The sequence below is a fragment of the Arachis stenosperma genome, chromosome 5 (assembly GCF_014773155.1).
Source record: "Arachis stenosperma cultivar V10309 chromosome 5, arast.V10309.gnm1.PFL2, whole genome shotgun sequence".
NCBI lineage: Eukaryota > Viridiplantae > Streptophyta > Magnoliopsida > Fabales > Fabaceae > Arachis > Arachis stenosperma.
In genome coordinates this window covers 35,029,583-35,045,448 of record NC_080381.1, presented here as the reverse complement: position 1 = coordinate 35,045,448, position 15,866 = coordinate 35,029,583, and the positions used below count along the sequence as shown (strand labels likewise).

Genomic DNA, 15,866 nt, shown 5'->3' with positions numbered 1-15,866 from the left:
CAAGCTGTATGTTGGATTTCACCGGTGTCAATGGCTACCTCCCGTCCTCTCAGTAAAAATGGTCCAGCTACGGGTTACGTAGGGCTAATCATCTGTCGATTCTCGATCATGTAGGAATAGGATTTACTATCCTTTTGCGTTTGTCACTATGCCCTACAGGCTCGTCACAGTCATTCCATCCCAGATCCTACTCGGAATACCACAGACAAGGTTTAGACTTTTCGGATCTCAAGAATGCTACCAATGGATTCTAGCTTATACCACGATGACTCTGATTTCAAGGAGTTGAAGGCTCTGTTGTCAGGAGAGGCAATCAACACGCATGAGTCAGGAGTCCAAGAGATACACGCTCAATCTTAAGTAGAACAGAAGTGGTTGTCAGTCACGCGTTCATAGGTGAAAATGATGATGAGTGTCTTGGATCATCACATTCATCAGGTTGAAGTGCGAGTAAATATCTTAGAACAAGAATAAGCTTGAATTGAATAGAAAATAGTAGTAATTGCATTAATACTCGAGGAACAGCAGAGCTCCACACCTTAATCTATGGTGTGTAGAAACTCCACCGTTGAAAATACATAAGTGGTCTGGAGGTCCAGGCATGGCCGAATGGCCAGCCTCCCCAAATATGAAAATATGATATCCAAAATTCTCTATATGATCCGAAGATAAAAATACAATAGTAAAAGGTCCTATTTATAATGAAACTAGCTACTAGGATTTACAGAAATAGGTAAATGATGTAGACTTTCGGGCCCACTTGGTGTGTGCTTGGGCTGAGCATTGAGCTTTACACGTGTAGAGGCTTCTCTTGGAGTTAAATGCCAACTTTTATGCCAGTTTGGGCATTTAACTCTAACTTTTATGCCAGTTCTGGCGTTTTGACTTAAGAATATGGCAGAGAAGGGGAAAGAGAAATGGAAATGGATATGCAAATACTTAATGATGACACGTCTACAATGAGTGAAAAACGACGAGCTCTTCATGAGATTGCATGTGAGAAAATAATTGCCAAGTGGTTTACTTAATGGTTCCTTGTATTCGTAGAGTTATATAGTATGTTCTTATTTTTATTGTGTATTACTGATATGTGATGTAGTTTGTTTTATTTATTTATGATGTAATTTTTTAAATTAGTCAATATTATTGTGCCGTTATTATTCATGAAAGTAACCGTTGCAAAACTAGCCGTTAAGTAGCCGTTGTAAAACTAGCCGTTGAGGAGTAGGTACTTATTGCAGACACACTTATAAATATCAACTATCAATGACTCTGCAACTCCATTTCAACTCTTGTTTCTCACCTTGAAAGAGAACTAAAAATTACATTTCTAGATATGGCTAGAAATTTTGATGATATGTTTAATGAGGCTTTTTATGGCAAACGAAGACGGCAAAATAACACACTCATAGATAACTGGATCGATGAGTGTTTACTCGAAGATTCAGAAGAAGAAGATATCAATAGAAGCTCTATCCCAACTCCTCGTAGAAGGATCAACAGAGATCGAGAAGCAGGACATGATCGCCTTTTCCAAGATTACTTTGCAGATGAACCGGTGTATATTGCTGACATTTTCCGATGGATATTTCGAATGAGAAGACATATGATCCTTCGGATTGTAAACGCTCTCTCAAATGTCTATCCGTATTTCCAACAGAGGGTTGATGCAACTGGAAGAAAAGGCTTGTCACCACTCCAAAAATGTACCGTTGCGATACGGATGTTAGCATATGGCGTAGTAGCTGATGCTGTTGATGATTATGTGCGCATAGGCGAGAGCACTACAATTGAATGCTTAGAAAAATTTGTTACAGGTGTCATTTTGGTGTTCGAGGAAGAATACTTGCGAAAGTCAAATCCAAATGACGTACGACGCCTGCTACAAATGGCGGAGGGTCGTAGCTTTCCTGGCATGTTGGGTAGCATTGACTGCATGCATTGGCAATGGAAAAATTGTCTAAAGGCGTGAAAAGGTATGTACATGAGTGGTTATCGTCGGGTTGCAACCATAGTACTTGAGGTTGTAGCATCTTCAGACCCTTGGATATGACATGCGTTTTTTGGGGTTTCTGGTTCAAATAACGATATCAACGCGTTAGATCGTTCTCCAATGTTCGATGGTATTCTAAATGACCGTGCTCCGGAGGTAAATTATACTATTAATGGTAATAATTATACTATGGGATACTATTTAGCAGATGGTATTTATCCTGAATGGGCCACATTTGTTAAATCAATCTCAAAGCCACAAGGGAAGAAACGCAAGTTATTTGCACAATACCAAGAAGGGCAAAGAAAAAATGTGGAGCGAGCATTCGGAGTGTTGCAAGCACGCTTTGCAATTATACGTGGTCTAACTCGCTTTTGGGAAAAGAAGAAGCTTGCCAACATAATGAGAACTTGTATTATATTGCATAATATGATTGTTGATGATGAAAGAGGCATTTATGCAGGAAATTTTGCTCAAGGCTTAGAGTATGATGATGTCAAAAATCGCTTATCACAACCTCAGCTGGGAGAAGAAGATTTTGCACCATACCATCAATTTCTCTAAAAAAATGCCCAACTTCAAAATAGGCAGCAGCATAGACAATTGAAAGAGGACTTGATTGAACACATGGCAATTTCACAATGTTTGTCGTCAACTATAGAGCTTAATTATGTTTTTCTTTGTATTAAGTAATTTTACAAATGAGTGTAATCCCGAATTATATATTGTGTATTATTGTTATATATGAATTTATTTAATATTAATATCTTTTAATAGTGAATTATTTTTAAATTTATAAATTTAAATTATATTATTGAAAAAAATTAATCACATTAATTTTAAGTATTTTAATTAATTAATTAAGTGGGACCACAACAGGGACTAAAGTTAGTTCCTCCTAATGAAAAAGAGAGAGATGCTTTGAGTTTTTATTTACTGTTTATGATGCAAAAACTGATGTGAAATTACTTTTTATGACAGGTGAGTCATAAATAAGAATTTGGATGAGTTCTCTACTGAAAATGTCTTATGTGACCACTGAGAATGTGTTTCACTCTTGTATTAAAACAACGAAAATATAGATACCAAAGATGGCAAAGTATTTGATGAAACTCTCGTTCATTTGATGGAGTGGTTTAAAATATTTAAAAAATTATTTTAATTTATTTTGTTGTATTTATTAATGAGCAACAATAATTTTTTAAAATTAATTTTAAATTTAAAGCTCAATCAAATCATTTAATTGTATTGACTCCGTGTGAATCATGACGTCAAACACATATATCTTTTGCCCTCATTTTTATCCCCAATTAAAAAATGAACATTTTTTGGCTTATTTTTATGATTCTATAAATGCAACGATGCTAGCTATTAGAGTGTCCTAATTTCTTTGATTATACTCAAATATGAGAGCCATCACTATTCCACTCTTCTGTTTAAAACAGCTTCCACCCTAGATAGCAGCGGTCTGTGATGATATGGCACTAGTGTAAAAGAATCCGACAAATCAAAGTAGGTACTTTCTTTTTATCATATATTTTCTTATTTTTCTTTAATTTCTTTGCATGCACGAAAGGTTACTAAGTTCCTCTCTGAATATGATTCTATTGATTTTTGTGTTAAATCTAATAATAAGAAAACAACTTTATTTTTTCTTCTGCTAATTTTGTGTGTGTGTAAATTGCTGATTTTATTATATCAACGATTTTTTTTTCTTTTGTAACCAAAAAAAGAATAAAATAAAAACATATTCTCTATCATGGTTGTTATTTAAACTTCAAATACTAACATTTTTATTTTTTAAAAAATAATATTTTCTAATATGATTGATTTGGTTTAATATGATCTTGCTTTTCTTATAACCATGAAGTGCTACATATTTTATTTTGCAATTGAAATTTTTATTTAAATTAATGGATTAATTTTTTTAATCTTTATTGTGTTTTGATGTACTCTAATGATAATGGACTTGTTTGTATTGGATATTCCGCACCAAGTTATTGCTATTAGGCTTTTTATACTTTGTACATTATACATAGATAGTAGTGAGAATTTCAGCTATGAAGAAAGGAAGTTTTATTTTGGGATGATGTAATTCTTGAATATGACAATGTTGACAAGGAAGATTATGAGTTTGAGGACAAGTATAAATATGCAGTAGAAGAAATTGTGTGCAACAAAATAGTGTATAACATCGAGCAGGTTGAAGAGCAAGAATTGTTCTTAAATAAAGTCATTAAAATCTCAGATATATATACAAATGATGTCTATGAAAATGAACCTAGTTCAATGAACAGGAAATTTCTATGAAGGATGATTCTATAGATGCAATAGTGTTAGAGCAAGAAGTAATTTTAGATCACCGTTGGTGCGGAATTTATAACCCACAAACTAACTGACAAGTGTATCGAGTCGTACCAAGTAATACCTCAGGTGAGTGATGGTCGATCCCACGAGAATTGATGGATCAAGCAATAATGATTGAGTGATTGACTTAGTTAAACAAGTAGAAAATAGTGTTTGAGAGATTCCAAAGCCTAAACAATTAATTCAAAATATTAGAAAGATAGGCAAGTAAATAAGTTGGGAGAAACAGTATGAAGAAGGTAGTTAAAGCTTCAGAGTTATCTATTTTTCGGATTGACTTTTCTTATTAATTTATTTTAATCGTGCAATATTTAATTCATGGCAAACTATATGTGTAACACCCTAATATTCAAATCCTTATGCTCGAGTCATAAGTCAATGATATTACGGTGGTACGACTCTCGGGTGGATTTTTAATACATAAATATAGGTAATTTCGAAAGGAGTATTAATCGAGAAGCCTGAAAGGAGTAGAAATAAAATCGCGAAGACGTATCACTCACGTTTCGACAACGAAAAGATAAAACGTGAAGCCGAAAGCGATATACGGATAAGGCATAAAGGAGATTAAGAGATAGATAACAGATAGATATATATAACATAAGTAAATAGCCGCTAGTCGCGACCCGCGAAGTTTAGGCCGGCTAGGGTACAATATGAAAGTAGTTGACAACAGTACATCCTAATCTCTCCCAAAGGAAACATAAGAGCCTCTATAGGCAAGTTCCAAAGAGTTCAATACATAATATAATCTTTTCAAAACGAAGATGGAGAGATTCTAAGCAAAACACAAAGTGGAGAAAATAAAGATCTTCGCCGTCTCTCAGACGTACCACAGCTCACTTCTGAGCACTTGGACCTGTATCTGAAAAACAAGAGATATGTACGGAATGAGAACCCCGGGCCCATGGGTTCCCAGTACGGTAAAAGTGCCAAATAAATACAATGCACTGCAATAAAAACTCACTAAGCATCCTAAACTCCTTTTCACCAAGTATCCAGCCTAGATTCTCACTAATCCATAAATAGGCATCTGACGTAAGGGGATACTAAATCTAGTTCATATTACACATGTTTTCCCAATCCGCTGATTCTTTCGCGAATCAGACTCAGAATCATAAGCAAAATCATTACCAGTTGCTCTGCCTCAGCAGCTCTATATCAATACATCATACCCTCGCCTGGAGCTAGTGAAATCACATCACTGCGTCTACCCAGGGAGCCCAAATGATCTCATTCAAAAATCATCATCATTATGCAATCGCATTATCAATTCATCTCATCAAGAACAGCCCCAACATCCACCAACACCATCATGAGGGATCTCTCAGTTGTACAAACACAAGCAATACAGACAAGTAAGACACAAATAAGGTACAAGTAGAACAAGTAGCACATAATCAAGTAACATAGCATATATAATGTAGAAATTCAAAACAAATAGGCAAACCCAAACAATTCAAACATATGCAAATGATGTATGCCTGCCCTATGGCTGATGATATCATCTGTCGGTTACCAAGCCAACCCGACACGTCCTGGTAGCTAACCATGGACAGAAACACCCCTCGCGGAGCAAGTAGGTTTGAGCTACAACCCCCTTGCTACTACCCGCTCAGCCCAGAGCCAGTGGAACAACCACTACTGCGGCTACTACCCAGGCGGGTGTTTAACAGCTCAACCTGGAGCCAGTGGAACAACCACTACTGCGGCTACTACCCAGGCGTCACAATCTCTGACCTGGAGCAAGTGGGACAAACCACAACCCTTGCTACTGCCCAGGTATCTCAAGCATTAACCCGGAGCAAGCGGGACGAACCACAACCCTTGCTACTGCCCAGGTATCTCAAGCACTAACCCGGAGCAAGCGGGACGAACCACAACCCTTGCTACTGCCCAGGTATCTCAAGCATATATTCATTCAATCTCAATTCATATTATCAATCCTCATTGTTATCAAATCTCAAACATTAACCTGGAGCAAGTGGGACGAACCCCAACCCTTACTACTACCCAGGTATCAGAGTTACATTCATTCAAAACTCCATGATTAACTCATTTATCATAAACATCATTTTTCGTCTCACACCCGGAGCAAGTGGACTAGCCACTGCTACTACCCAGGGAAACTCGCATCTCAGATAGTGGAAGTGCAAATCACAATTATCAATAATTCAGCATAAACATGCATGAATTCTCATCCATGGATCAACATCCATATCAGCCATCCGGCTCGCGGTTAAATCCATAACCAGCCAATATTCATAGCATACACAGCTATTTCGGCTCACGGTTCAATCCAGAACCAGCCAATTTATAAACAATTACGGCCCTTCGGCCAATGGCATACCAAGCACTTCCACCACCATCCTCCACATCTCACATAATCATCAATGATCCTCATTGATTATTCATTTTCCCCTTGCTTCACTCGCAAGTTACCTCATTCACTAGCCCTTTTCTAATAGCTAGGCATATCATAACGATTTAGGATATAAGTGGTGAGATCGGAGGCTTAGAAGTATGAGATTTGGCTTTTAAAACTCAACTATCAACTTTGGCATGAAGACAATGCCACGCGTACGCGCACTCTACGCGCACGCGTGGATGTCCTTAAAAACTCATCGACGCGCAAGCGTCATGCACGCTAACGCGTGGATTAAAAAGTTACCAAATCGACGCGCACACGTCAACCACGCGTACGCGTGGATACTCTCGTGCCCCAGGCACAAAGCTGGCACAGTTCTGGCACAACTCTCTGGAAAATGGCTGGGCATTGGGTGCAGCACTATCGGCGCGCCCGCGCACATCACGCGCACGCGTGGATGGCGTTTTCTGGAAGATCGGCGCGTACGCGCCAAGTGCGCCCACGCGCAAGGGGTTATTCTGCTAAAAATTTTCTAAGTTAAAAACTGCAGAATTCACAAATTCAACCCCCAATCTTCCGACGGACATAACTTCCTCATTTTAAATCGTTTTTCACCCGTTCTTCGAACGGCATGGACATCCCGGATCCAATTTCATTTCTAAACAGATTTGGCACAAAACAAAGATCCGTAGTCCAAGTTATGTCTCGTCAAAGTATGCCCAAAAACCATGTTTTCATATAAAACCACAAAGTGCCATTTTCAAAACAAGCCATTTTCAACTCTTTTCAAAATCAACTAAAACATGCCAATTTCAACCCTTTTTGAAACCAATCAAAATACACCAAAATCAACATCAAGCCTCCTCAACTCATACATTAACACTTTACCACGAATCACAAACCGCCATATAACCATCTTTACCCATTTCAAACAAATGGCTAAATTACAAACATATCAACATGTCATACATCCTTCCTCATCCCAATTTCCAACAATAATATTTCGATTCAACCATCATTATACATGATCAATATCATACCCACTAACACGTGGTTTCATCCCCAAATCAACCTCAACCATTTCTCAAGCATATATCACAACATACATATCTCTCATGCATTAACATACCATCAAGGCATCAATAATCATACTCACATATATGATCACATAATATATCTCAACCAAAATTAAACATACCTCATCTACACTATTTCACCCAAAATTTACCAATTTCCACACTTCAACTCCTCAAACCTCATTATTCAATAACCAACCCAATCATTCATATATTCATTATATGAAATTCATCCAATCACTTGTGTCATCATACAATGCACACATCAACTTACCTTCCTTACCTCTTTCCGGCCTCCGGCCCAAAATATACGGCCTCCGGCCCAATTTCACAATTTAAATGCATAAATCACAAATCAATACTCATTATCCAATACTTCAAATTTTCAATACACCAAGCATACAAGGCCACACAATTCTCAACCCAATCATCAATTCACATTACATACCAACTATGCATATTAGCATCAACCAGTTACACAATCCAAACTTAATCCTAGGGGCATCTAGCCTAGGAATTCTCATCACACACACGGTACTTAAATGAAACTTAAACCGTACCTCTTGTAGCAAAATCAATTGAGCCTCTTCTTTGGAAGTCTCCACCAACCTTAGCCCTAAGCCTCACCAAAGCTCCTCAAGCAACACCAATCTCCCAATTGTGCACCAAAACCATCAAATGCACTAACATAACCAATGTCACATACATACATCAACCTAGGGCTCATAAAAATCACAAATCACAAGGGTTTGAGCACTTCTTACCTCAGCCCATATGAAGTAGGGATAGAACCCACTTAGAATCCATGTTGGAGTATCCCTAAACACCCAAAATCACAAGATTTCAACACTAACTTCCCAAAAACGTGTAACAGTGGGGAATTTCGAAAACTGGGCAGAGATGAATGGAATACTCACCACAAAACTTAGATAGAAATGTAGAGAATGAGAAGAGCGACGCGTGGCCGCAAACGGCTCGTCAATCGGAGCTCCGTAGCTCAAGTTATGGTGGTTTGAAGATCAAAGAGAGTTAGGTTTTCTCTCTTCTCTTCCCTCTTCTCAATTTCAGCGCCCCAACCCTCTTTTAGGGTAAAAATGAGCTGAAATGCTCATAACTAATGCTTATATATGTTGGGTCTTGGGCCCACTTAGGCCCAGTTCACTTATTTTTGTCCGTTGGCCCAATTTTGGACCAAAACCTTTAACACTAGCGCTCTAAACCGCACTTCAAATATTTCTACTTCCTCTAATTATAATTCCTCATTTCTTAATCTTATTTACTCATAATCAACTTTCTCAGCTGCAGTACCAGACAGGTCTCAGCCGGTACTGCCGGTCAAATTTCACTGCGCGCTTTTACGCAGAAGACTATGTCTTCCGACTCGGAAAAATTCACTGAATCCAAATATCATATTGAAATCATCAAATTCCAATTGCCAAATCTTCCAACCATATTCGCTCCTACTTACTCATTATTTAATTAATTTCGGTTAGACCGGGTATTACATTCTACCCCCCTAACAGAAATTTTCGCCCTCGAAAATTCCATCCATCCCTACGAGTACGCGAGCGTAGTCTGCCGTTATATCCACGCATAACAGTTCCAAGGTCCTTTTTACTCTACGCGCTTCCGTTGCCGCGCTCTGATTTCTCTATCTCTGAGGATCTCGGTCATTTGTTCAACGCCGACCAACAGCCTCGTTCCTTACTTTTACCGTCTTATCAACTCACACCTTATTAAATCTCATCAATAATATTGCCATCATCGTTAATCATAGCCATCATCCCACATCACTATAATCAATCAAAGCTTTCTTCGTTTTTAGAATTCAATGAGTTTGTACTAACAAGCTAACAAACTCTTATGAATCCGCTTCCCTTTAATAATCTATAAAAGCTTTCGAGACACATCTCTTTTGTTGAAGTTACTCAGATAAAAAAAAAATCATTTTCAAAAACATGACCAAATACTCCTTCAAATTCTTGGGAAAATTTTCAACAGCGCCTCTCCAAACATTGGAGTTTACCACCCGTCACGGTTCCCTCAAACCAATCTCAGTACCACATCAGCATTGCAATTTAAAGGTTTCCAAACGATTCCTCTGAAACCGATCATTACAAATCTTGATCTAAACCCAAGGTCACCATGACCAAACATCATAGCACTCATCTCTCGAACACAACAACTTGCACTCAGTCATCATCTAAATCCGATTACGCATCAATGATAATTTTCTCATCCATTTCGGAACCATTAAGGCTCACCGTCGCAATTAATTCCAATTATCGAGAATCATTATCTGTATAAGCTCACTAAACTTTTAAGTACTCTAAGCATAAAGCATTTCTAATCATATCCCACTTTTCCTTACTATTACCATATTACGCTAACGCTTTAGCAAGCTTCCGCTACGCCACTTTGATTTCTCGTCAAGTATTAACTCCATCACTTATTTTCTCAAGTACCCAACCACACTTAGCATGATTGGCATTTCAAATCAACATTTTCAAATCCATCATTTAGGACCATTTCTTATCTATTTAAATCAAAGGAACTAAAAGTCACGGGTCAATCCGTTTTACCAAAAATCTAGAATTCATCCAACTACATAACAAACACAACACATCATTCTCAACAGAAAATCATTTACATCATAGGCATTTATCCATTTGTATTAAGGCAATTCCTTACTCGGACCATCCGGTTTGCTTTTCAGTCTAATATTAAGCTCGACATTCTCAGTTTAACTGTACAGGCGGTATTATAAAATCATGCACTGTCCTTTAAGCTTGATGATAATAATTACCTCAATCTTACTGTCGCAATCGGCCCGTATCCTGACTCTCTCCTTGTTGGCAATTTCTTGATACATGCCCTGGTAACCCGCACTTGTAACATACGCCTAACCCCAATCGGCAAGGCCTATTCGTGTGATGACTTCCACACCTCTGACAGCTCAGAACATTAGAAGTAGCCGCTGCCCGTTTTCCCTTACCATTCCTTTGGGACTCCTCACTCGTCGCAAAGTTATTCCGTCCTTGGGGAAAGTGTTGTATGTATCCCCTCTCCTTAAACTCTCGACCCCTTGGTGCAAATCCTTGGTTGTGCTCCCTGCAGTGGGACTCCCGACGGTCATTCTTCGCCTCAACAGCCTTCCTCACACATTCTTCAGCAATACGGCTCTTGTTTACAAGTTCAGAGAAGACCCTAATCTCCATCGGTCCAACGGAGCTTAGGATTTCACTTCGAAGTCCTCCCTCATACTTAATACACTTCCATTCCTCGAAGTCTCCCGGAGCTCCCTGACACATGCGGGAAAACCTGAATAGCTCCTCAAATTTGTCTGTATACTCAGATACGGACATAGCACCTTGCTTCAACTGTAGTAACTCCAATTCCTTGGCTGTTCTGGCAGAATTCGGAAAGTACTTCTTATAGAATTCCACTTGGAAGGCATCCCAAGTGATAGATTCATTCCCCTGTTGCAGGAGACGTCGAGCCCCTTGCCACCAATGCGATGCTTCCCCTTTGAGCAAATAGGTAGCAAATTCAACACGCTGCTCTTCAGGCACCAACTGCGCTTGCAGCGCTCGCTCCATGGCCTGAAACCAAGTATTAGCTTCAGTCGGATTGGTGGTCCCCTTGAACTTAGGTGGATTAACCTTTAAGAAAGTTGCCAGTGTCATCAGGCCCTGAGCTTCCCTTCCGCCATTGCCATTATTGTTTATCTGTTGCCCAAGAGCCTCCGCAGTAGCTTGCATAGCAGCAGCCATATTCTCCAACGCCGCCATAAAGTTTACCGGGTTATTCGGGTTGACTTCCGGTTCCTGCGTACTAGTACGATCTCTCTCACGTCCCTGACTGGGTCCACGAGGCGCCATCTGGTTCCTATACACACCAAACAATCGATATCAAGTTGATCAGTCTCAATATCGGAAGTATAGTGCTTCAAAGTACCAAAGGTACACTCATGGACTTCATGCTAGATGTATCAGTTAGATACCCTAACTAGCACAGGCACAGACTCAGAGTATGCATTGAAGCATAAGCAGTTCCATCCCTCAGGCTCACGAGGACGAACTGCTCTGATACCATAATGTAACACCCTAATATTCAAATCCTTATGCTCGAGTCATAAGTCAATGATATTACGGTGGTACGACTCTCGGGTGGATTTTTAATACATAAATATAGGTAATTTCGAAAGGAGTATTAATCGAGAAGCCTGAAAGGAGTAGAAATAAAATCGCGAAGACGTATCACTCACGTTTCGACAACGAAAAGATAAAACGTGAAGCCGAAAGCGATATACGGATAAGGCATAAAGGAGATTAAGAGATAGATAACAGATAGATATATATAACATAAGTAAATAGCCGCTAGTCGCGACCCGCGAAGTTTAGGCCGGCTAGGGTACAATATGAAAGTAGTTGACAACAGTACATCCTAATCTCTCCCAAAGGAAACATAAGAGCCTCTATAGGCAAGTTCCAAAAGAGTTCAATACATAATATAATCTTTTCAAAACGAAGATGGAGAGATTCTAAGCAAAACACAAAGTGGAGAAAATAAAGATCTTCGCCGTCTCTCAGACGTACCACAGCTCACTTCTGAGCACTTGGACCTGTATCTGAAAAACAAGAGATATGTACGGAATGAGAACCCCGGGCCCATGGGTTCCCAGTACGGTAAAAGTGCCAAATAAATACAATGCACTGCAATAAAAACTCACTAAGCATCCTAAACTCCTTTTCACCAAGTATCCAGCCTAGATTCTCACTAATCCATAAATAGGCATCTGACGTAAGGGGATACTAAATCTAGTTCATATTACACATGTTTTCCCAATCCGCTGATTCTTTCGCGAATCAGACTCAGAATCATAAGCAAAATCATTACCAGTTGCTCTGCCTCAGCAGCTCTATATCAATACATCATACCCTCGCCTGGAGCTAGTGAAATCACATCACTGCGTCTACCCAGGGAGCCCAAATGATCTCATTCAAAAATCATCATCATTATGCAATCGCATTATCAATTCATCTCATCAAGAACAGCCCCAACATCCACCAACACCATCATGAGGGATCTCTCAGTTGTACAAACACAAGCAATACAGACAAGTAAGACACAAATAAGGTACAAGTAGAACAAGTAGCACATAATTAGGTAACATAGCATATATAATGTAGAAATTCAAAACAAATAGGCAAACCCAAACAATTCAAACATATGCAAATGATGTATGCCTGCCCTATGGCTGATGATATCATCTGTCGGTTACCAAGCCAACCCGACACGTCCTGGTAGCTAACCATGGACAGAAACACCCCTCGCGGAGCAAGTAGGTTTGAGCTACAACCCCCTTGCTACTACCCGCTCAGCCCAGAGCCAGTGGAACAACCACTACTGCGGCTACTACCCAAGCGGGTGTTTAACAGCTCAACCTGGAGCCAGTGGAACAACCACTACTGCGGCTACTACCCAGGCGTCACAATCTCTGACCTGGAGCAAGTGGGACAAACCACAACCCTTGCTACTGCCCAGGTATCTCAAGCATTAACCCGGAGCAAGCGGGACGAACCACAACCCTTGCTACTGCCCAGGTATCTCAAGCACTAACCCGGAGCAAGCGGGACGAACCACAACCCTTGCTACTGCCCAGGTATCTCAAGCATATATTCATTCAATCTCAATTCATATTATCAATCCTCATTGTTATCAAATCTCAAACATTAACCTGGAGCAAGTGGGACGAACCCCAACCCTTACTACTACCCAGGTATCAGAGTTACATTCATTCAAAACTCCATGATTAACTCATTTATCATAAACATCATTTTTCGTCTCACACCCGGAGCAAGTGGACTAGCCACTGCTACTACCCAGGGAAACTCGCATCTCAGATAGTGGAAGTGCAAATCACAATTATCAATAATTCAGCATAAACATGCATGAATTCTCATCCATGGATCAACATCCATATCAGCCATCCGGCTCGCGGTTAAATCCATAACCAGCCAATATTCATAGCATACACAGCTATTTCGGCTCACGGTTCAATCCAGAACCAGCCAATTTATAAACAATTACGGCCCTTCGGCCAATGGCATACCAAGCACTTCCACCACCATCCTCCACATCTCACATAATCATCAATGATCCTCATTGATTATTCATTTTCCCCTTGCTTCACTCGCAAGTTACCTCATTCACTAGCCCTTTTCTAATAGCTAGGCATATCATAACGATTTAGGATATAAGTGGTGAGATCGGAGGCTTAGAAGTATGAGATTTGGCTTTTAAAACTCAAATATCAACTTTGGCATGAAGACAATGCCACGCGTACGCGCACTCTACGCGCACGCGTGGATGTCCTTAAAAACTCATCGACGCGCAAGCGTCATGCACGCTAACGCGTGGATTAAAAAGTTACCAAATCGACGCGCACGCGTCAACCACGCGTACGCGTGGATACTCTCGTGCCCCAGGCACAAAGCTGGCACAGTTCTGGCACAACTCTCTGGAAAATGGCTGGGCATTGGGTGCAGCACTATCGGCGCGCCCGCGCACATCACGCGCACGCGTGGATGGCGTTTTCTGGAAGATCGGCGCGTACGCGCCAAGTGCGCCCACGCGCAAGGGGTTATTCTGCTAAAAATTTTCTAAGTTAAAAACTGCAGAATTCACAAATTCAACCCCCAATCTTCCGACGGACATAACTTCCTCATTTTAAATCGTTTTTCACCCGTTCTTCGAACGGCATGGACATCCCGGATCCAATTTCATTTCTAAACAGATTTGGCACAAAACAAAGATCCGTAGTCCAAGTTATGTCTCGTCAAAGTATGCCCAAAAACCATGTTTTCATATAAAACCACAAAGTGCCATTTTCAAAACAAGCCATTTTCAACTCTTTTCAAAATCAACTAAAACATGCCAATTTCAACCCTTTTTGAAACCAATCAAAATACACCAAAATCAACATCAAGCCTCCTCAACTCATACATTAACACTTTACCACGAATCACAAACCGCCATATAACCATCTTTACCCATTTCAAACAAATGGCTAAATTACAAACATATCAACATGTCATACATCCTTCCTCATCCCAATTTCCAACAATAATATTTCGATTCAACCATCATTATACATGATCAATATCATACCCACTAACACGTGGTTTCATCCCCAAATCAACCTCAACCATTTCTCAAGCATATATCACAACATACATATCTCTCATGCATTAACATACCATCAAGGCATCAATAATCATACTCACATATATGATCACATAATATATCTCAACCAAAATTAAACATACCTCATCTACACTATTTCACCCAAAATTTACCAATTTCCACACTTCAACTCCTCAAACCTCATTATTCAATAACCAACCCAATCATTCATATATTCATTATATGAAATTCATCCAATCACTTGTGTCATCATACAATGCACACATCAACTTACCTTCCTTACCTCTTTCCGGCCTCCGGCCCAAAATATACGGCCTCCGGCCCAATTTCACAATTTAAATGCATAAATCACAAATCAATACTCATTATCCAATACTTCAAATTTTCAATACACCAAGCATACAAGGCCACACAATTCTCAACCCAATCATCAATTCACATTACATACCAACTATGCATATTAGCATCAACCAGTTACACAATCCAAACTTAATCCTAGGGGCATCTAGCCTAGGAATTCTCATCACACACACGGTACTTAAATGAAACTTAAACCGTACCTCTTGTAGCAAAATCAATTGAGCCTCTTCTTTGGAAGTCTCCACCAACCTTAGCCCTAAGCCTCACCAAAGCTCCTCAAGCAACACCAATCTCCCAATTGTGCACCAAAACCATCAAATGCACTAACATAACCAATGTCACATACATACATCAACCTAGGGCTCATAAAAATCACAAATCACAAGGGTTTGAGCACTTCTTACCTCAGCCCATATGAAGTAGGGATAGAACCCACTTAGAATCCATGTTGGAGTATCCCTAAACACCCAAAATCACAAGATTTCAACACTAA

General features: G+C 39.6%; 1 protein-coding gene across 1 annotated transcript; it reads left to right on the top strand.

The window, feature by feature from the left end:
• Positions 1-1,336: 1,336 nt before the first annotated feature.
• On the top strand, positions 1,337-1,972 carry LOC130980691 (uncharacterized). Its single transcript, XM_057904347.1, has one exon. It carries the CDS (start codon positions 1,337-1,339, stop codon positions 1,970-1,972), a length of 636 nt encoding a protein of 211 aa, XP_057760330.1.
• Positions 1,973-15,866: the final 13,894 nt, after the last annotated feature.